The sequence below is a fragment of the Hippocampus zosterae genome, chromosome 11 (assembly GCF_025434085.1).
Source record: "Hippocampus zosterae strain Florida chromosome 11, ASM2543408v3, whole genome shotgun sequence".
NCBI classification, from domain to species: domain Eukaryota; kingdom Metazoa; phylum Chordata; class Actinopteri; order Syngnathiformes; family Syngnathidae; genus Hippocampus; species Hippocampus zosterae.
Window position 1 is genome coordinate 4,200,831 of NC_067461.1, and position 20,223 is coordinate 4,221,053.

Here is a 20,223-nt window from a genome sequence, read left to right on the forward strand (position 1 = left end):
CGGTTTACATTGAGGTGGTGAATATCCAAACAAAACAAAACAAAAAAAAAATGTTTTTCCATATTGTAATGAGGCACAACATGCTTCAGGTTAAACGCGCTTTTGGCAGAATAACCAAACCACACCTTTCATGCAAATTTTAAGCATGATTAAAGTTCAGTGACATTGATTTAAATCAATATTTAACTTTATTCATGATATTTAAATTCCACCGCATACATTAGAATAACGAGTAGCTTGTATCAGCATGTGTCTTATGTGTAAATGACATCATTATGGGGTTCCCCCCCCCACCCCCCTTTTCCTTTCCATCCTATATAGCTCCATTATTTATAAGAGCTGTTTAAATGAGGTCCAGAGGTCAGCACGGTGTCAATTTCATCATGCTTGATTTTAAATATTAAGATTCTTTGTGTTTGCATAAAGATATACGGCAAATCTGCAGTCAAATGCTTTTTTTTTTTCAATAATGAGCTTTGGGCTTCTTTTCTGGTGTGTGTGTGTAAGTAGAAAAAAAAAACAATAAATCATAGGCCTTTAAAAAGGATTCAACATCATCTCGGGATGTGGTTTTGACCTCAATGCCTGTTCACCGCCATAATCAAGGCAGTGCTCGTCCACTCGTCATGAGTGGCAGAGGAAGAATTAGCCCGCAAGCTAGGAGCAGCTTGCCGCAACCTTCATTGTTAGCATTGCGTCATGCGCGGATGGGACGCTTTTCCCCTTAATTTCATTCACAGGACTCGTTTCATGCCAAGATGGTACCCGGAGCCGCAAGTAATTGCGTTCGTTGTCACTGACGGCCAGCCCTGCGAGACTTTGCTTCGTTTAAAGCAAAGGATATGTCATAATTGGAGCTCTAAAATAAAAGGAAATTCCGAAAACACCATCTCGCTTGAGATCAATCGCTAATTTAATAAGCTAAAGACCAAAAAAACAAAAAAAGTACAGAAACATTTATGATGCTCTCTATGATTTAAAAAAAAAGAATGCTACGTCGCTGCCGATAGCCATCCACATCAAAGTCCGTGCGCAGTCCGATCCCCCCCCCCCGCCGAATGGACAAAAGCGCAAACAACCGTGCTTACATCATCTCCGAAACTCAAAAGCCAAAAGTGACGCAATAAATAACCAGAAATTTTTGACTAAACGGTGTAAAAGAAAATTGAAATGAATCTGGACTCATTTCCTTGCAAACTAGGGACGTTCAATACCATTTTTTTTTCTCATCGATACGAGTACCAGTGGTCAGTTTTTGAAACTCACCGATATCAAGTACCACTACTTCCGCTGAGTTAGATAGATACAATTTTACTCACCACGATGCCAAAAACCTACAAACAAGGAATGTCAGATTTATTCATTACTGGCTGTTATCGGCAGCCTCCACGACTACTCGATCTGTTTAAAATAAAACCGGTATCGTCCTGATACCAACAGCCGGTATCGCTTTTCGCTGACATTTTTAACCAAACATATTGTCCCAAGTGCATCTGATCTCTTTTCACTCATTACTGTATAACCCCCCCCCCCCCCTCTGCACCCCCCCCCCAAAAAAAAAAACAATAAGCATAGAGATTTTCATTCTTGAGGCAACTTAATGCCGCACGTCACCCGCGGGGTGAGACAGAGGTGGATTCCATCCTCTCCTTCATGGCAGTAAGCTCTCCCGCTGATGCGTACCGCGCACGACAAGCAGCGTGCGGTGACCCGCATGTATACGGGCGCGTGTTGGGTCACCGGGTGCCGGTTCTGCTTCGAATGCCAACGCGGCCGGCTCGTTAGCGCTTCAGAATGGGAATCCCCCCCCCCCCCCCCCACGTGGCCTTGGGCTGTGGGACACATCTGCAAGCGTGCATACATGGGGAGATGAGAACATGTCATGTCATGAAGGTCAACAGTCAATCCTCTTTGATTTCTCGTGTCCTCCATGAAAGCCTTTCAAAATAAGACATTTGCAAACGTTTGCTTTTATTTTGAAAGGGACTGATTGACATTTTCGCAGATTTTTTATTTATTTATTTTTTTTATGGCAGGTTATTCATTCATTCATTCATCTTCCGAGCCGCTTGATCCTTTCTGCATTTTCCGCACAGTCAATTTGGGGGGGGGGGAATCCTGTTTTGAATCAAGGGATTCACCTATTAACTGAGAAAATAATCAACACAATTGATGATGAAAATAATTGTGATAAATCATCTGGTTATATACGTGTTCACACCCTCATAAGGAGATTGCGGCTTTTTTTTTTGGAATTAAAATTAAAGCTCATGTTAAACGGAGTTGGCCCATACCTGACACCATATAAATGCCTTGATTTGATCCAAAAATGCATATCAGATGTTCTAGTAGGCTTTTCCTGACATGTCTTGCTTTTTCTCCCAGTGGAAGGCTGAAAGATTCATTAATACAGCCCAGACCAATTTTGGAATTATGGCCAAAAAGGTCAAAGTTCACTACATTGTTTTCCATTTTAGCGGTACCGGTTGCGGGCCATGTTAACAGGTCGAGAAGTTTTGAAATGATTCGTGTTGGTCTCGTTGGTATCACCAAAACATTTGGAAGGGGTGTGTAGACTTTTTTTTATATCTACTGCTTTTGGCTGTATAGTTATTTTCTGCAATGTGTGTCAGCTCTGCACTCTTCTCCGCATCAGTGCCTCCTAATACTGGAGCCCCCGCGCCCCCCCTCGTTTGTCATCTCATAACACTTTGACATGCAGCTGACTTTCCTGTAAGGGGCCCGCAAGTGCGTTTATGTGAAAGCCCCTCAGGCTTGTGCGCGAGGCGCTTTCTCATACATCACAAATTAGGCCCCTGGATGACCCAGAAGAAGTAAATTGGCACAATGAGTGATTTCATCCTTCCATAACAAGAAAGAGGGTCTTATAAATGAGGATGAATTAGGACGCCGAGATATTGCTTCAAAGCCGTTTAGGTAGGCCCAATTTATTCGGCAGCTCAGCTCAGTTGGCGTCGGACGACAAGTTGAAGAAATGGCACCGCGAAATGTCGACATTTTACCGCTAATAAGACGCAGAAGTGAAACGTCTCGGCACCGATTCAATCCTGGTGTCATTTGTCCGAGGTCTTGGCGTGTCGGTTCCCCTGTAAATAAATGAGGCGGCGCTGATCGATCGCTCCCGGCATCGAAGAAGGAAAAAAGGACTCCATTCTCCTCCCAAAAGTGAGAATGGAGTTTGCGAGATAAGTGATGTCAGGGAAGCAGTGGGGAGAGGAGGAGGCTAGCGGGCAGGAATAAATAGGACTCAGCCCGTGAGAGGAAAGAAAAAAAAAAAAGAAACACCATCTGGTCAAGATTATAACCTAGATACTGTGCATATGTGGAGTTTAACACTCCTCTGCTGTCTTCAAATCTTCATATCACTGTCCTTCAAAACGAGTATGACACATACAAAATGGCTGCACAACAACAAACTGTGTGTACAAACTATAATAATAATAATAATAATAATAAATGATTTCACAGTTTTGTCCTTGCCATTTTCACCCTTTGAGGGACAGATCATGTGATCAGATTGCAGGGCGCTTGAAAGGGTTCATTTTAACGGTTATTCTAACACGTGCGAAGGACGCCGAGGGAAAGAAAATGGGAGCCCTTCTATGGGAATTGTGATTATTAATAGGCAGCCTGCAAATGGCTCGCAACCGGTCCAGGGTTTTCCACTTGTAAAGTCACCTTGAGAACATGAATTAACTGTCGGCATGCGGTTCATTATACAGAAAGCATATTGCGGTGTACTATCCCTAAAACATTTGAAAAATTTTGTTGCAATGAAAACTGCATTTATTTACATTGTATCAGTACAGCGTGGGTCATTTAAAAGAAATTGCGATTTGAATTCATATTCCTATTGTAATGTTATTGAAATATCTCAGTTTAAAAAATATATCATAGCTTTATTGAAGACTAAGTTGCCCATAGGTGTGAATGTCAGTCAGAACAGGTGAATTCTCGCGGCTTCACTTCCGTTGCATGTTGATTCAGCGCCCTCGTGCGGACATACCGTGAAACTGCAGGGTCTGTTTATTTGCCCTCTCTCTTCTTTCTTCCCGTAGAGACGATGGTGTTGTTTCTGATCGGGATCTCTGCAGCCTCGAACCTTTCATCCCATGACAACCAAACAGCAGGTAAAAAAAAATAAAAAAGAATATTAACGCGGGAGGAATGTGGAAAAACGTTTTTTTTTCCAATTTAATTTTGATTGTGTGTTGTGCCAAGGGAATCCCACACACCAGGGTGCTCATGTGCTGCCCTCCACGTTGATCTTGTCCCTCGTGCTCATCTTTGTCGTCCTGCTGACTATTTACTGCCTCAGGTGGGAATTTGCGACTCATCAACACTAAGCAAATTATGAAGAAAATCTGACATAGAAAAGCCAAGAGAGTTAAGACGATAAATTAAAAACCTAAAAACAAGGTTGAACGTTGAATGACCTTTTATGATTGATGGCCTACTTTGGCATATTTTATTTACCGTACATTACAGTATTTAACTTTATCTCATAGGTGTTGGGTTTTTTTTTTCTTTTTCTTTTTAAGGTTCAAGAACCACAGGAAAGCGCTGGTTACGTCTGTGGATAAAAAACTTCCAAATGGCTTCCTGGAAGAACAAGGTACTCAATGTAATTACAACCCAATGAAAACATAATGCTTTGCTTTATTATTATTATTATTATTCTTTTTTTTTTTTAAATATCGATATTTGATTCATGCATTTACATTCTTTATGGCGCTAGAACAATTCCCTGTGTGTAGTCTGAGCTAACTGGGAAGTTTGCGGCGGCCTCTTAGCTTTCCCAGCACGTCGGGAGTCTTATAAACTTTCATTTTAAGTAAGGGTGGGGGCGGGGGGAGGGGGGATATATATAAATAAACGGAAAGGCCACATTTTGAGCCGAGGCAGTTTAACGCGGTTCGAGGCGTCGGGCACTCTGCTTTACGAGTTGGAGAAATGATTTCTGTCGCCAATCGGCAGAAGTGGGAAATCTTAACGGCCGCCGGGCATGTTGTTACAGGTGCAACGCCGGCTCGTAATGGTGCCTACTGGGAATCGTTAGCCCTCTGACCGCCATGTATGCCTTTTGAAACACAGGAGAGCAAAGAGTGGTCCTCCTGCCCAGATCCCCCTCGCTCTCCAAGAGGTACTTCCCCATCCCGCTGGACGCGCTGGAGGAGGAGTACCGCACGCGCTCGGCCGACGACGGCAAGCTCTTCCGAGAGGAGTTCAATGTAAGTCAGGGGTGTCCAAACTTTTTGCCAAGGGGGCCAGATTTTATGTGGTAAAATGTCGAGGGGCCGACCTTGGCTGACATTCTTTACATTGAACAACAATATTGTTCAACAAATTTTAGTAAGCCAGTCTGTTTCACATTTCCATTTTTATTTTAATTTCAACAATCTTAAGAATTTCTTTTGGTTGATTTGAAACAGGAATTTGAAATATGACATATCAGTCAATATAAACACGGAGTGATGTCTTGTTAACTCGTCAGTGATGCCCTCTAGTGTCTAAATGCTATTACTCATTTAGTAAATGCTATTACTCATTTAGCCACTAGAGGGAAGCAGTACTCTATGAAACATCACTCACCAGTCTACGAGACCTCAGTCAATGCAACACGTGTTCCATTGCGCCCAACCTGCGGGCCAGACGGCACTGATTTTATGACGGGGGACGAGGGCCGGATGAAAGTCGACCGCGGGCCGGTTTTGGCCCGCGGGCCGGACTTTGGACATGCCTGATGTAAGTCGATCTGCGCAAACGCACCAGGACGCTCGCCCTTTGTCCTCTTGGCTGTTTGCCCAACTCCTGAAAATCGCACTAAAAATTTACGAGGTCCAGCGGTTGTTCTGTATCCCCCCCCCCCAACCCCCCCACCTTCTCATGAGGTTTTCTTGTTATAGTCGCTGCCCTGTTACTACCGCCACGGGTCCTTTGAGGAGGCCAGCAAGGAGCACAACAGAGACAAAAACAGATATCCCAACATTTTGCCATGTGAGTGAGCCCCCCCCCCCCAACCCCCCCCCCCCCCCCCCTGCCGCCACCCACCCTGAAGACAATACCGCCTTTATTGACATTGGCTCTCTCTCTCTCGCTTGCAGATGACCATTCCAGAGTGCTGTTGAGCAGTCACATGGGTCACGCGTGTTCAGACTACATCAACGCCTCTTACATAGATGTGAGTCATCATTGCCTCATCGCTTTGGGAAAGGCAATGTTATGGCTCCAAGCGGATGCCTGTTAATAGTCTGCTCTTTTTGTGCAGGGGTTTAAGCAAAAGAAGAAATTTATTGCTGCTCAAGGTAAATAAAAATGCAAAAGTGGTTTCAGTGGACAGGTACTGTTTTAGGCTTTACCCGATTGGGATTTTGGAGCGGATGAAGCGAGTTAAAAAACAACAACAACAACAACAACAGCAAAATGTAACCGATCAGATCAGAAGATGCCCAGTTGATTTCAACAACTTGTTGATCGACTGTACATCGTACCCCGCTATTGGTACTAGCCTGGCTCGCAAACATGCAAAATTCACATACAATTGACACCCACATTGAAGAAAAATTAATAATAACAAGGGCGGCCTGGTAGTCCAGTGGTTAGCATGTCGGCTTCACGGTGCAGAGGTACCGGGTTCGATTCCAGCTCCGGCCTCCCTGTGTGGAGTTTGCATGTTCTCCCCGGGGGGTTTTCTCCGGGTGCTCCGGTTTCCTCCCACATTCCAAAAACATGCATGGCAGGCTGATTGGACGTTCTAAATTGTCCCTAGGTTTGAATGTGGGCGTGGATGGGGCTGGCATGGTTGTTTGTCTCTGTGTGCCCTGCGATTGGCTGGCAACTGATTCAGGGTGTCCCCCGCCTACTGCCCGAAGACAGCTGGGATAGGCTCCAGCACCCCCCGCGACCCTAGTGAGGATCAAGCGGTTCGGAAAATAGATGGATGGATAATAATAACAATAAAAATCCTAAAAAATATCCCAATATGCTGATAGACACTTCACCAAAAAAAAACTAAATAATTTTAAAATACTGAGGAAAAATGGGGAAAAAATATTCAATTGTATTTCCTGAGAAAATTCAGGAAATACAATTGAATAAAATTATTGAACGACATTAGAGCCGATTTCACATAAAATGCTAAATATCTGCCAATCCTATCCAGCCGGTCATCAGGAGGTTTCTTCCCGACGGCTGCGCATTCATTATTTCTCGCAACCATGACAGTAAAATTGTATCCTGGTCTATATACAGCAGATCAAAAGTACTATGCTAACAGCTCTGGCTGAAGTTTGACATTATTTTAGGTCTGTTGCCTCTTCTTTTTTGTTGTTGTTGTTGTCAAAAAAACCCTTTGGTTTTCAAATGATGACCAAAGTTTGGTTGCCGTGTAAGCTATGGCACCCTCTAGTGGTCATCCTACGTCAACAACACCATTGATGATTCATTTCACTGATTGCTTACGGTCATTTAAAAAAAAAAAAAAAGTATTTATTTATTTTCATATTCAATGTATCCTCCCCCGTTATTCCAAATATATATTTTTATGCTTCAGGTCCAAAGTTGGAGACGGTAGCCGACTTCTGGCGGATGATTTGGGAGCAGAAGACGGCAACTATCGTGATGCTGACCAATCTGAAAGAAAGGAAAGAGGTCTCAAAACGAACCTTTATTACCTACAGTAGTTGTTGCCAAACTTTATACACCAAGTACCACCTTGAAAAAAAACCCCAAAACAAAACAATGAGCTCCCCCAAGTGCATTAAAACGCAGCAGTGCTATCTTCCTCCAAAATGAAACGGTCGCGGTTTTGCGTACCACCTTTTGAGAATGGCTAATCGACAGTATGCAGCTAGACCGCACAAAAGCTTCCCCGTCTGCTCTTTCCCTGACCCGAAGTCACCAACTTGTAATTTCTTTGACCCCCCCGTCCCTCAGATGACTAATCACATTGTCATCCAGCAGATGATTTTTGCATGAGCTGAGCCTCAAAGGGCTGATCAACCGGGAGCTCGGCAGCAGGTTTGATTCAACAACAAGAAGGAGAAGAAGCGTTCGGGAATCAATGATGCAATAATTGTTGATAAGACCCTGAGAGGCTTCATGATAATTAGTCGGAGAGGCTCGCTAATGGGTTGAAGCTTGGCTTGCGCACATCGTATTGACTGACACGGACGCGCAAAGTCAAGTGTCTTTGAATCGCTGGTTACTCTGAGCAAAAAAAATGATAAATGTTTGTTTTTGACCCCAAGACCCAAAGACTTTTCTTTGCATACGCAAATATGTATCAATAGCCGGCTGATTTAATCGACCCATATTCAAATCAGGCAGGCTGATTGGCCGCTCTAAAATTGTCCCTCTTTGTGAGTGTGGGTGTGGATGTTTGTTCATCTCTGTGTGCCCTGCGATTGGCTGACAACCAGTTCAGGGTGTCCCCCGCCTACTGCCCGAAGACGGCTGGGATAGGCTCCAGCACCCCCCGCGACCCTCGTGAGGATCAAGCGGTTTGGAAAATGGATGGATGGATGGATATTCAAATCAGCTGATGATTGGTGATCGGAATTTTATTCCGCCAAATATCCAAATTGTTACCGGCCTTGAAATATACATATTGGTCGGGCCTGATACAAAAAATTTTCTATTTTTCTGAAATATTGTTCACCTCAGCTGTTGCATATCAATAAAACATTTTGGAGTGGCGGCCAAAGGCACACCTGTGCGGTACTCATGCTGCCTAATCAGCATCTCGATACGCCACCCCCCATAAACCGGATGGATTATCTCGACGAAAGAGTGAATGATATTTGAGAGAAATAGAAAATAGGAGATAAAATTGCTGCGTTTATAGTTTCGCTCAGCATATATGCAAGGCAAGGCAGCTTTATATGCTGCGTTTCCTCCACAAGACAACTCAATGTGCTTCGCATCATTAAAAGTTGTCACGTCCCGTGTTTGCCAGCAGGGGGCGGGCTTTCTCTCCGCCGCCCACGGCTGGTCCTTATTTTGACCAGCGCTTTTTGTTATTTTTTCCCTGTCGGGTATTTTGTGTTCTTTATTAAAGACTCCCTTTGTTCTCTGACAAAATCCTTTTACGTGTCTGCTTTTTCGGGGATCCACCTCCTTATTTTGTTGTGCACGAAGCGATCTTTCCATCGCTTCGGGCACAACGTGACAAAAGCACAACATTTAAAGACACTATTTTTATACATACATTTTTTTGTAGGTTGCAATTCATTTACAATGTATTCATAATTATCGTGTTATCAGGACAAATGCTTCCAGTATTGGCCAGAAAAGGGCTGCTGGATGTACGGCAACATCAGGGTGGCCATGGAGGACGTCAGCGTTCTGGTGGACTACAGCGTTAGAAAATTCTGCCTTCAGTATGTAAGTCAAAAAAATCTACACATCCACGTATCATTTCTTTTCATTAAATAAAAAAAAAATGAAGAAAACCTGTTGGTTTATTAAAAAAATGTGCCATGTATGGATTTCCAGAGCACACGAGTAAAATTTAATTACACTGCAGCAGGCCTTCCCAGCAATTGTCTCTAATTAGGCACACCGTAAAAAAAAATTGTTTAATATTTCAGCCAACCGTAGTTATCAAATGACATTAAAAAATACATCATTTTAATCGCTAAATCTCTTATTAAAAATTAAGCATCTAATAAAGCTGCATGGAGAAGACGTAAAAAGTAATGCTCCCTGAAGGGGCTTTCAAACAGTTTAGTCTGCGGTAAAAAGGAGAGAAAATAGAATCAATAAGGAGAAACGCCGGCCGGAAAACAATCGAGGATATTAAAAGGTGGGTCGCACGCTTGATTAAAAAACAAATAATATCCATATACTAATGCGTTCAATGGACTCACAGAGTCAACATGCCGTGTGTTGCGGGGGCTTCTTCCTCGTCGTTTTTGCCGCAGAGCCTTTTTCACTTTGGCAAAGCCGAGTCGCGAAAAAGCGAAACATTTTGCTCCTATGAAGACTATAATACTTCCTCATTTTTATTATTATTATTATTATTATTATTATTATTATTATTATTATTGTGGATGAATGAATTATTATTGCGGCCCGGTAGTCCAGTGGTCAGCACGTCGGCTTCACAGTGCAGAGGTACCGGGTTCGATTCCAGCTCCGGCCTCCCTGTGTGGAGTTTGCATGTTCTCCCTGGGCGTGGGTTTTCTCCGGGTGCTCCGGTTTCCTCCCACATTCCAAAAATATGCATGGCAGGCTAATTGAACACTCGAAATTGTCCCTAGGTGTGAGTGTGAGTGCGAATGGTTGTCCGTCTATGTGTGCCCTGCGATTGGCTGGCAACCGATTCAGGGTGTCCCCCGCCTACTGCCCGGAGACGGCTGGGATGGGCTCCTGCACCCCCCGCGACCCTAGTGAGGATCAAGCGGTACGGAAGATGAATGAATGAATGAATTATTATTATTATTTGTGTGTCAATTGTATTCAAATTTCAAGGAGGAAGCGCGAGTGCGGGAACAAAGAGCCACTCACTCACCCAAGTCGTCGCTCGCGCTCACGCACGCGCTCGCAGTGAACATTACTCACGTGCAGGCATTAACTGGGCCCGTCTGTTCTTCACAGCAGGACAGTGATGGACCCCGGGCCCCGTGCCTGGTCACTCAGCTTCATTTTACCAGCTGGCCAGACTTCGGGGTGCCGTTCTCACCCATAGGCATGCTGAAATTCCTCAAGAAGGTCAAGGCTGTCAACCCGCCCTATGCCGGACCCATTGTGGTGCACTGCAGGTAAGAAGAACGCAATTAGGACTTTTTTTTTTTTTTTTTTTGCGCTCTCCCTCTCTTGCGTCATCTGTTTTTGCTAAAGTTATTCAAGAGTGGCAGATTGTTGTAATTATGAACCGTGGTTAACACAACACCCCCCCCCCCCTTCCAAAAAAAAAAAATTGAGCATTGGAGTCCTTAATATGGGCGGCCTGGTAGTCCAGTGGTTAGCACGTTGGCTTCACAGTGCAGAGGTACCGGGTTCGATTCCAGCTCCGGCCTCCCTGTGTGGAGTTTGCATGTTCTCCCCGGGCTTGCGTGGGTTTTCTCCGGGTGCTCCGGTTTCCTCCCACATTCCAAAAATATGCGTGGCAGGCTGATTGAACACTCTTAATTGTCCCTAGTTGTGAGTGTGAGTGCGAATGGTTGTTCGTTTCTGTGTGCCCTGCGATTGGCTGGCAACCGATTCAGGGTGTCCCCCGCCTACTGCCCGAAGACAGCTGGGATAGGCTCCAGCACCCCCCCGCGACCCTAGTGAGGACCAAGCGGCTCGGAAGATGAATGAATGAATGAATAGTATTTATCCAGAGCAAGAGAACCCACTTAATTCCTGGAAGAACATTTGTGAAGCCCAATTCAAACCCCTAGAAAAAAAAAACATGCTGCCACTTTAAAAAAAAAAAAATTAAGGCTTTTATTTACTTACAAATTCTTTCTTGTCCCATATGCCACCATTTTACAAATATTTTCCCAATTTTTCTTTTTAAAAAAAATATATATTATTTGATTGTTTTACTTGGCCAAAATATTTTGGAAAAAATGGGACACCATTAATAAGAAATCTTTTGGTGACTTTAAGACCTTTTGCACAGTACTGTGCGTGTTGTTGTTCTTGCAGGAAGTGATGTTCTGTCCAGCCATCTTACAAGTTGTCTGACAAGTGTTGTCTTCGCCTCTCTGTGTGTGTGTGTGTGTGTGTGTGTGTGTGTGCGTGCGTGCAGCGCGGGCGTGGGGAGGACAGGCACCTTCATTGTCATTGACAGCATGATCGACATGATGCACACGGAGCAGAGGGTGGACGTCTTTGGCTTTGTGAGCCGAATACGAGAGCAGCGCTGTCAACTCATCCAGACCGATGTAAGCGTTGACCCCTGCTGACCCCGCCGTGCCTGCCCGCTGACAGTTGCCGTTTGCGGTGCAAAACAAACAAACAAACAAAAAAAAGACGGCAAAACAAACTGTCAGTGATACTGGAAGAGGAAGGAGGTGACGGGGTGGGGTGGGGGGGGGGGGGGGTTCGGTGGTCCTGACTTCCTTTGTGCTGCTCCACAGATGCAGTACTCCTTCATCTATCAGGCCCTGTTGGAGTACTACCTGTACGGGGACACCGAGCTGGACGTGTGCTCCCTGGAGGGGCATCTACACGGGCTTCACAACACCAGGGCCCCCCACGACAGACTGGGCCTGGAGGAGGAGTTCCGGGTATGCCGAGAGAGAGAAAGAGAGAGAGAGAGAGAGCTTGAAACATTTTCAGTAATGAATCGTCCCAACATGCCGGTATTTTCCTGGAGATCTGGCCCAGGGTGGCGCTCTGAGCGGCGGCGGCATTAAAAAACAACGCTTTATAAGGGGGCCTCCATCTGTCACGCAGAATTAACGGGAGCCGGGTGGGAAGTTTTCATGTTTTACTCATAGCCCCCCCCCCCCCCCCCCCCAAAACGCCACCCCGCTCAACACCACTCTGCTGATTAGAACTTTGTTGTTGCGGTTGTTTACTCCAGGCAGTAAATGTTTTAGCACTTTGGAAATACACTCTGGGGTCAAAACATTAGGTATGCCCCAGTGATAATACAAAAAAAAAACAAAAAACTGAACGGTATTTAAACCGTGATGGATTGCTTTAATAAACACAAATATGTAACGAAAGATCTTTAGACGAGAGCGGGAGAAGTTCAAGTTTGAAAATAAAAGATGACCTTCTTCAGAACAGTTTAAGTGGTGCAAAGGAGTTGGAAGAAGCGAAAAACAAAAAAAAAGCAAAAAAATTCAAACTCGAAAAAAAGAAATACACATTTCAAGTGTACATGGAATATTTGTTTTTAAAAAATATATATAATTTAGCACAGGGCGGCCCGGTAGTCCAGTGGTTAGCACGTCGGCTTCACAGTGCAGAGGTACCAGGTTCGATTCCAGCTCCGGCCTTCCCTGTGTGGAGTTTGCATGTTCTCCCCGGGCCTGCGTGGGTTTTCTCCGGGTGCTGCGGTTTCCTCCCACATTCCAAAAACATGCGTGGCAGGCTGATTGAACACTCTAAAAATTGTCCCTAGGTGTGAGTGTGAGCGTGGATGGTTGTTCGTCTATGTGTGCCCTGCGATTGGCTGGCAACCGGGCCTGCGTGGGTTTTCTCCGGGTGCTCCGGTTTCCTCCCACATTCCAAAAAAACATGCATGGCAGGCTGATTGGATGCTCTAAATTGTCCCTAGGTGTGAGTGTGAGTGCGAATGGTTGTTCGTTTCCGTGTGCCCTGCGATTGGCTGGCAACCGGGCCTGCGTGGGTTTTCTGCGGGTGCTCCCACATTCCAAAAACATGTATGGGAGGCTGATTGAACACTCTAAATTGTCCCTAGGTGTGAGTGTGAGCGTGGATGGTTGTTCGTCTATGTGTGCTCTGCGATTGGCTGGCAACCGATTCAGGGTGTCCCCCGCCTACTGCCCAGAGATGGCTGGGATGGGCTCCAGCACCCCCCGCGACCCTAGTGAGGATCAAGCGGTACGGAAGAGGTAATTTAGCACTAGGGGTAGACGGAAAATCACTGCCGGAGTGCAGTTCAGTTGTATTTCGCATTTTTCATTGAACGTCTTAAGCACAGTTTTATTTTTTTGAACATTAAAGTAGAATTGTTATTCAACTTTTAAGTGCAATGCATTTCAACCGAGTCGTTATTTAAGTACGGTTTAGTCATTCTTTGCATCTCATCAATATTGCCACATGCCCCCCCCTTCTCCCGCCCCTCCCGACAGAAGCTGACCAACGTGCGCATCATGAAGGAGAACATGAGAACGGGGAACCTCCCAGCCAACATGAAGAAGAACCGAGTACTTCAGATCATCCCGTGTAAGGAACACTTTGAATTTTTTTGCCCCCCCGCGCGGTTCCATAATACATCACATCCAAAGTCTTGCATCAAAGTGACGGGGCGATCTCTTATCCATGTCGTACAACGGACGTGCGGCTAATTACGTAATCACGTCTCGCGTTTGAACGATGGCTTATCAAGTACAATTTATGTGGGAGGATCACTCCGGGGCGACCCGGTAGTTCAGTGGTTAGCACGTCGGCTTCACAGTGCAGAGGTACCGGGTTCGATTCCAGCTCCGGGCTCCCTGTGTGGAGTTTGCATGTTCTCCCTGGGCCTGCGTGGGTTTACTCCGGGTGCTCCGGTTTCCTCCCACATTCCAAAAACATGCGTGGCAGGCTGATTGAACACTCTAAATTGTCCCTAGGTGTGAGTGTGAGCGTGGATGGTTGTTCGTCTCTGTGTGCCCTGTGATTGGCTGCCAACCAGTTCAGGGTGTCCCCTGCCTACTGCCCGGAGACAGCTGGGATAGGCTCCAGCGCCCCCCGCGACCCTCGTGAGGATCAAGCGGTACGGAAAATGAATGAATGAATGAATGAAAGGATCACTCCGGTACGGCTTCATTGTTTTCATTTTTAATGCCGTTCATTTTTCAGTGATTAGTATATATATTCATTCATGAATGAATGAATGAATGAATGAATGAATTAGTATATATATTACACAGATTAAAAAACGTTTGTTTTTTTTAAAAATCGATATTTATGATTCATAAAGGCAGCACAAATAGACGAGTGGTGAACATATCTGCCTCATGATTGAGAGGTCCTGTATTCAAATCTCTCCGCCCGGGGTGGGGGGTTGGGGGGGGGCTCCTCTTTTGGAATTGGCATGTGATATTCTAGGTCCTCCAAAACCATCCCTGTTAGGTTTCACCCTTTCATGCACCCCCCCGTAACCTGATAACACGGCAAGCTGTCCACCGTAGTGCCCGAAAGGGTTCATATAAACCCAAACTTTTTGGATCGAAGATCTACTTTTTGATCAACTAACCTCACAGGATCTACCCTTACCGGCGCGCGCACGCACACACACACACAAATTTAAGATTTACCTGCTTTATTTTATTTTTTAAAGATATTTTTTAGTGAAAATGAGACTGATTAGTGTGCAGTGTATATTAACACAAAAAATATATTACTAACATGTACAGAGACACACAAATGTTTTTTTTTTCTTCTCGACACTCCTCGGATCTACTTGGGACCTGTCTTAGATCTACCGGTAGATCAGGATCTACCTAATGGGCACCCCTGATATAGACCATAAACAGAATTGAGTACAAGTGCAAAAATGAACGAATGGGTCAACAGACGGTTTATTTATTACGGTTACATCACACGGAGAATCTTCTGTATGAGCTGTAAAATACATCGGAGAGTTCTCGTGCTGTTTTGGACCCAAGTGACACTTTTCCGCTCCTTTTTACTTTTATTGGCTTGAAAAAGTTCTTTCTATTTTTTATTTTTTTTTTGTTCCTGGCACAGATGATTTCAACCGAGTCATACTTTCAGTGAAACGAGGGCAGGAGTTCACCGACTACATCAATGCCTCTTTTATTGACGTAAGCAAACCCCCGCCGCGCCGCCGCCGCCGCGACCTCCTCTATAGATTTTCCCATAGAAGTATAAATATAAAGCTCATCGGCTCCTTCTGAAACGATGCAAAACATCGTTCCCCGAGTGTTGTGTTGTGTGCCCTGCAGGGCTACAGGCAGAAGGACTATTTCATCGCAACCCAGGCCCCCCTGTCTCACACGGCGGAAGACTTCTGGAGGATGGTGTGGGAGTGGAGGTGCCACTCGATCGTTATGCTCACTGAACTAAAGGAGAGGGAGCAGGTGCAGCACGCCGCATGATTTTTCCCTACCTTTTATTTTTGACATGTTTCCCTCCTTTTTTTTGGTGATTTCTTTCTCTTTTTGTTGTTGTTGTTGTTTTGTTTCTTCCCCCTCCCAGTCGTCTCCCGTGTTGAAAAGTCGATCCATATCAATCCTTTCCCAACAGGAAAAGTGTTTCCAGTATTGGCCATCAGAGGGCAGTGTGACATTTGGAGACTACTCCGTGGAGCTGAGCGGAGACTCGCAGGGCGAAACGTTCACGCTCAAAGACTTGGTGCTCACCTGCACAGCAGTACGTAGTACAAACGACAACTACGGTAGCAAACTTTTTGTTGATGGCCTTGATATTTCATCTATCTCTCGTGGAGGCAGATTGAGAGAATTATATATATTTTTAATACAGTGGTACTTCTACTTACTCATAAAAAAAATACAGTATGGGCTGCTACTCGCAGCTCCGAGTTTCGTGAACGCAACATACTTACAAGATCCGGTCGCTCACTTTGCATTGTCGAAGGATTGTTAAAAGCTGAACTAAACAGGGCAAAAAAAGATGAGTACACAAATGACCATTTTTATTCGTTACTCTATTCTTAGTTTTTTACATGAAGCGCAACTCTCATTTATTGTCATTGTAACATGTATTTGTTACATATTTTGATGCATTTTTATGCTTCATAAAACATTTTTGTCTGAATTTGGGGGGGGGGGGGGCCTTGGAACGCATTAGGACATTAACATGGAGAACGCGTCTCTACTTACAAAGTTTTCTAGTTGAGAAATTTCTTCCAGAACCAATTAATTTCCCAAGTAGAGGTATCACTGTAGTACGTATTGTGGCAATACCATTTTGTCCACTTATTCATTGCTAATAACGAACACATCGTAGCCTATGGCTAACCATTAGCATCTAGGAAATGCTACAGACTCGAAGCCACAGACGTTCGAACAAACGAGCGGCAAATCTAATATTCAACCCAGCCGTTTCGTACGCTAGCAATTCTCTAGCTCCCTTTCAAACCGCGCAATTATGAAATCACGGCTCCTCCGCGCCCCCCCCCCGCCAGGAGAAGCGATCTCAACACGTGCGTCATTTCCACTTCCACGGATGGCCCGAGATCGGAATCCCGACGGAGGGCCGAGGGATGATCGACATCATCGCCTCGGTGCAGAGGCAGCAGCAGCAGTCTGGAAACCGTCCCATCGTGGTGCACTGCAGGTGAGACCGCTGGCGATTTGCCACCAAGGCTGCCGACGTGCGTTTCTTTTGTAAGTTGGAGTCGCGAGTGACATCGGAAGGCCTTTTCCTTTTTAAACGACGCATTTTTTCCTTTCTAGAACGTCTGTTATCAGAAAGTCCCCGCGTTGCCTCAGCGGAGCGGCTGTTCTTACGCCTAAACCACTTATGTGATCCTTTATAAAGACTTCTCAGCGGATGCTTTGATCAGAACCTAGCTTCAGGTGAAGTGATTCGAAAGCGGCGACGGCCCGGTGGGATCGATCCAATCCACCCATTCGCAGTCAATTAAAACCTCTCAAAGTGAAATATCCTCCGACTCCCCACTATGATTAATCCGATAAGATGAGCTAACGACAGGAAATGGTGTCATCACTCCGCGCTTTGCCTTCATCACCGCTTGCCTAAAAGGGGCTTTTTAAAGCCGTTCCCTCCGCCCCCCCTTTTCTGCCGCCTCCCGGGAGCGAGGCTAACCCTGGGCGATCCCCCGGCGTCTCGCCGCACTCGTCCAAATTGCACATCACTCCGGCGCTGGCTCCCTCGCCAACCCGCCATCACGAGTAAACATCAGCTCAGTCAAACACTCAGCTTCCACGCTGATTAGTGTTAGCGTTCGGCTTAGCCTCTCCTTAAGTAGGGGGGCGGGGGGGGGGGGGGATTATTAGCACCATTAGCCCACGCAGAGGTCACCTTTCCTCTCGCCGACCGATGCATTCAAATGGATGAAAGGCATACATGCTCAAGGATAAGTCACCCGTATTTGGGAACTTAAGTGGGTGCTTAAAATGGACCCCGCAACACCTCACTACGATCCGACAAATGGCCGTAAAAAAAGCCACAGAGGGTCTTCGGTTCTTGACCGACGTTTCAAGGTTACTTTCGACAGCTCATTTCTCTCGTCTCAAGTTTCAGTGCGATTTGCCGCGAGGTTCCGGATTGAACTTGCAGTGAGCGGCATGAGAGCGATCACGCCAAATCGAACACACCCGCTCCTCGTTCGCACCTTCGACCCTGTAACTTGAATGAGTCGCATGACACTGAGGAGAAAAAAAAAATAAAAAATAGAAAAGTGGGCCCAGCTTGAACATTTTTTTACTTGGAGGGCGGGGGTGTGCTCACTTTTGTTGCCCAGCTGCCTCGATGCTGATGAGAATGAGAAAATAAAGTCCAACTAAAACTGAAACAAAAAAAAGCAAACAAAAGCGTAACAGAAGAAATTGGTGTGTGCGGATGAAGTCAAGGTTGAAAACATTTTTTTTTTTTGGGGGGGTGTGGTTACGCTTGACGCTAACCACTCATTGTCTCAGTCAAGAGGTTGTTCGTTGTCGGAGAATAATGACCCTTCAAGTCTCAACCGTGTTTTATTTTGAAAATCCACCGAACTAAAGTAAGCCCAAAAATTAGTATATAAAACAAAAAAAAAACCAACCCCCATGTTTGGACAGCTTCTTCAAAAAGGAGAACACGCCAAAAAAAAAAAAACTGAAACAGGAGAAGAGCTGACAACTTTCAAGCAAAAAGAAGGAACTTTTTTCAGATATCGACAATCCGACGTGCGCCAGCCTGCTCTGCGGAAGGATGCGGCGGCCGGCTCACACATGAGGCAATGAAGCCATCAAAATTACGTTGGCACATGGAACACAAGCACCCCGACATTAAAAGACAAGTCTTTGGAGTTTTTTAAAGGAAATTAAAAAAAAAAAAGAGAGAGAGATTAGTCCAATGGGACCGGCTAATTACGACAGTTGCGTTCAGCGGAACGGGAACTTCTGTATTTAACTGGCGGCGTGCATCTCTCCAATAAAAAGACGATTTGTTACCATCTCTGAATGCGGGACGCGATACAATTCAAAATGGCACATTTTAAAGTGGGACGGATTTATACAATTTTTGGGGTGGGAGGGGTTCTTTTTTTTTTTTTTTGGCCCGGTAGTCCAGTGGTTAGCACGTCGGCTTCACAGTGCAGAGGTACCGGGTTCGATTCCAGCTCCGGCCTCCCTGTGTGGAGTTTGCATGTTCTCCCCGGGCCTGCGTGGGTTTTCTCCGGGTGCTCCGGTTTCCTCCCACATTCCAAAAACATGCACGGCAGGCTGATTGAACGCTCTAAATTGTCCCTAGGTGTGAGTGTGAGTGCGAATGGTGGTTCGTTTCTGTGTGCCCTGTGATTGGCTGGCAACCGATTCAGGGTGTCCCCCGCCTACTGCCCAAAGACAGCTGGGATAGGGTCCAGCACCCCCCGCGACCCTAGTGAGGATCAAGCGGTTAGGAAGATGAATGAATGAATGAATGAATGTTATTTTGGGACTGATACACCCCTAACTTTGATGTTTTTAAAAAATGTATTTATTTATTATTATTTATTATTTTTGGTTTGTTTTTGTGCTGGTCCGTCAAAATGTCTTTACGTGAATCTGGTCCTTGGCCCCCCCAAAAAATAAAATAAATAAAAGGTTGGGGACCAGCGGACTATGATGCCCTGCAACTTTGCTAGCAGTTTATTCATTCATTCATTCATTCATTCATTCATTCATTCATTCATTCATCTTCCGTACCGCTTGATCCTCACTAGGGTCGCGGGGGGTGCTGGAGCCCATCCCAGCCGTCTCTGGGCAGTAGGCGGGGGACACCCTGAATCGGTTGCCAGCCAATCGCAGGGCACACAGAAACGAACAACCATCCACGCCCACACTCACACCTAGGGACAATTTAGAGCGTCCAATCAGCCTGCCATGCATGTTTTTTTTGGAATGTGGGAGGAAAACGGAGCACCCGGAGAAAACCCACGCAGGCCCGGGGAGAACATACAAACTCCACACAGGGAGGCCGGAGCTGGAATCGAACCCGGTACCTCCGCACTGTGAAGCCGACGTGCTAACCACTGGACTACCGGGCCGCCCATATCTCCATTCAATGGCGCATCAAAATGTGGGGTGTCGAAAGTGGAAAACACCCGGTGATATTGAAACGGCGTCCCGTCTTGGTCTTTCAGTGCCGGTGCCGGTCGGACGGGGACCTTCATCGCCCTCAGCAACATTCTGGAGCGCGTGAAGGCGGAGGGCCTGCTTGACGTCTTCCAGACCGTCAAGAGTTTACGCATGCAGCGGCCGCACATGGTGCAGACCGTGGTAATGTTTGCAAATGAGACACAAAAACAAGTCGAATCGCTTGTTTTGGTTTTTTTTTTTTTTTTTTTTACATCGCGCCGTGTTTATCGCGTCGCGTCGGAATGCGTTAAAAATTTTTTTTTTT

At 45.6% G+C, this 20,223-nt stretch overlaps 1 protein-coding gene across 4 annotated transcripts in view; it reads left to right on the plus strand.

Moving 5' to 3' along the window:
* LOC127610567 (receptor-type tyrosine-protein phosphatase epsilon-like) overlaps window positions 1-20,223 on the plus strand; it is a 54,790-nt gene that overhangs the window by 33,206 nt on the left and 1,361 nt on the right. For all 4 annotated transcript variants that reach the window (XM_052080870.1, XM_052080868.1, XM_052080871.1 and 1 more), the window contains 18 exons: window positions 4,080-4,151; window positions 4,243-4,339; window positions 4,563-4,636; window positions 5,116-5,252; window positions 5,928-6,018; window positions 6,126-6,202; window positions 6,290-6,326; window positions 7,574-7,671; window positions 9,286-9,405; window positions 10,621-10,784; window positions 11,762-11,897; window positions 12,093-12,242; window positions 13,782-13,875; window positions 15,385-15,461; window positions 15,603-15,737; window positions 15,904-16,029; window positions 16,805-16,956; window positions 19,964-20,099. In XM_052080870.1, coding sequence (XP_051936830.1) covers window positions 4,085-4,151; window positions 4,243-4,339; window positions 4,563-4,636; window positions 5,116-5,252; window positions 5,928-6,018; window positions 6,126-6,202; window positions 6,290-6,326; window positions 7,574-7,671; window positions 9,286-9,405; window positions 10,621-10,784; window positions 11,762-11,897; window positions 12,093-12,242; window positions 13,782-13,875; window positions 15,385-15,461; window positions 15,603-15,737; window positions 15,904-16,029; window positions 16,805-16,956; window positions 19,964-20,099 — 1,968 coding nt within the window. In that variant the 5' untranslated portion in view covers window positions 4,080-4,084. The remainder of the gene's footprint in view (window positions 1-4,079; window positions 4,152-4,242; window positions 4,340-4,562; window positions 4,637-5,115; window positions 5,253-5,927; window positions 6,019-6,125; window positions 6,203-6,289; window positions 6,327-7,573; window positions 7,672-9,285; window positions 9,406-10,620; window positions 10,785-11,761; window positions 11,898-12,092; window positions 12,243-13,781; window positions 13,876-15,384; window positions 15,462-15,602; window positions 15,738-15,903; window positions 16,030-16,804; window positions 16,957-19,963; window positions 20,100-20,223) is intronic.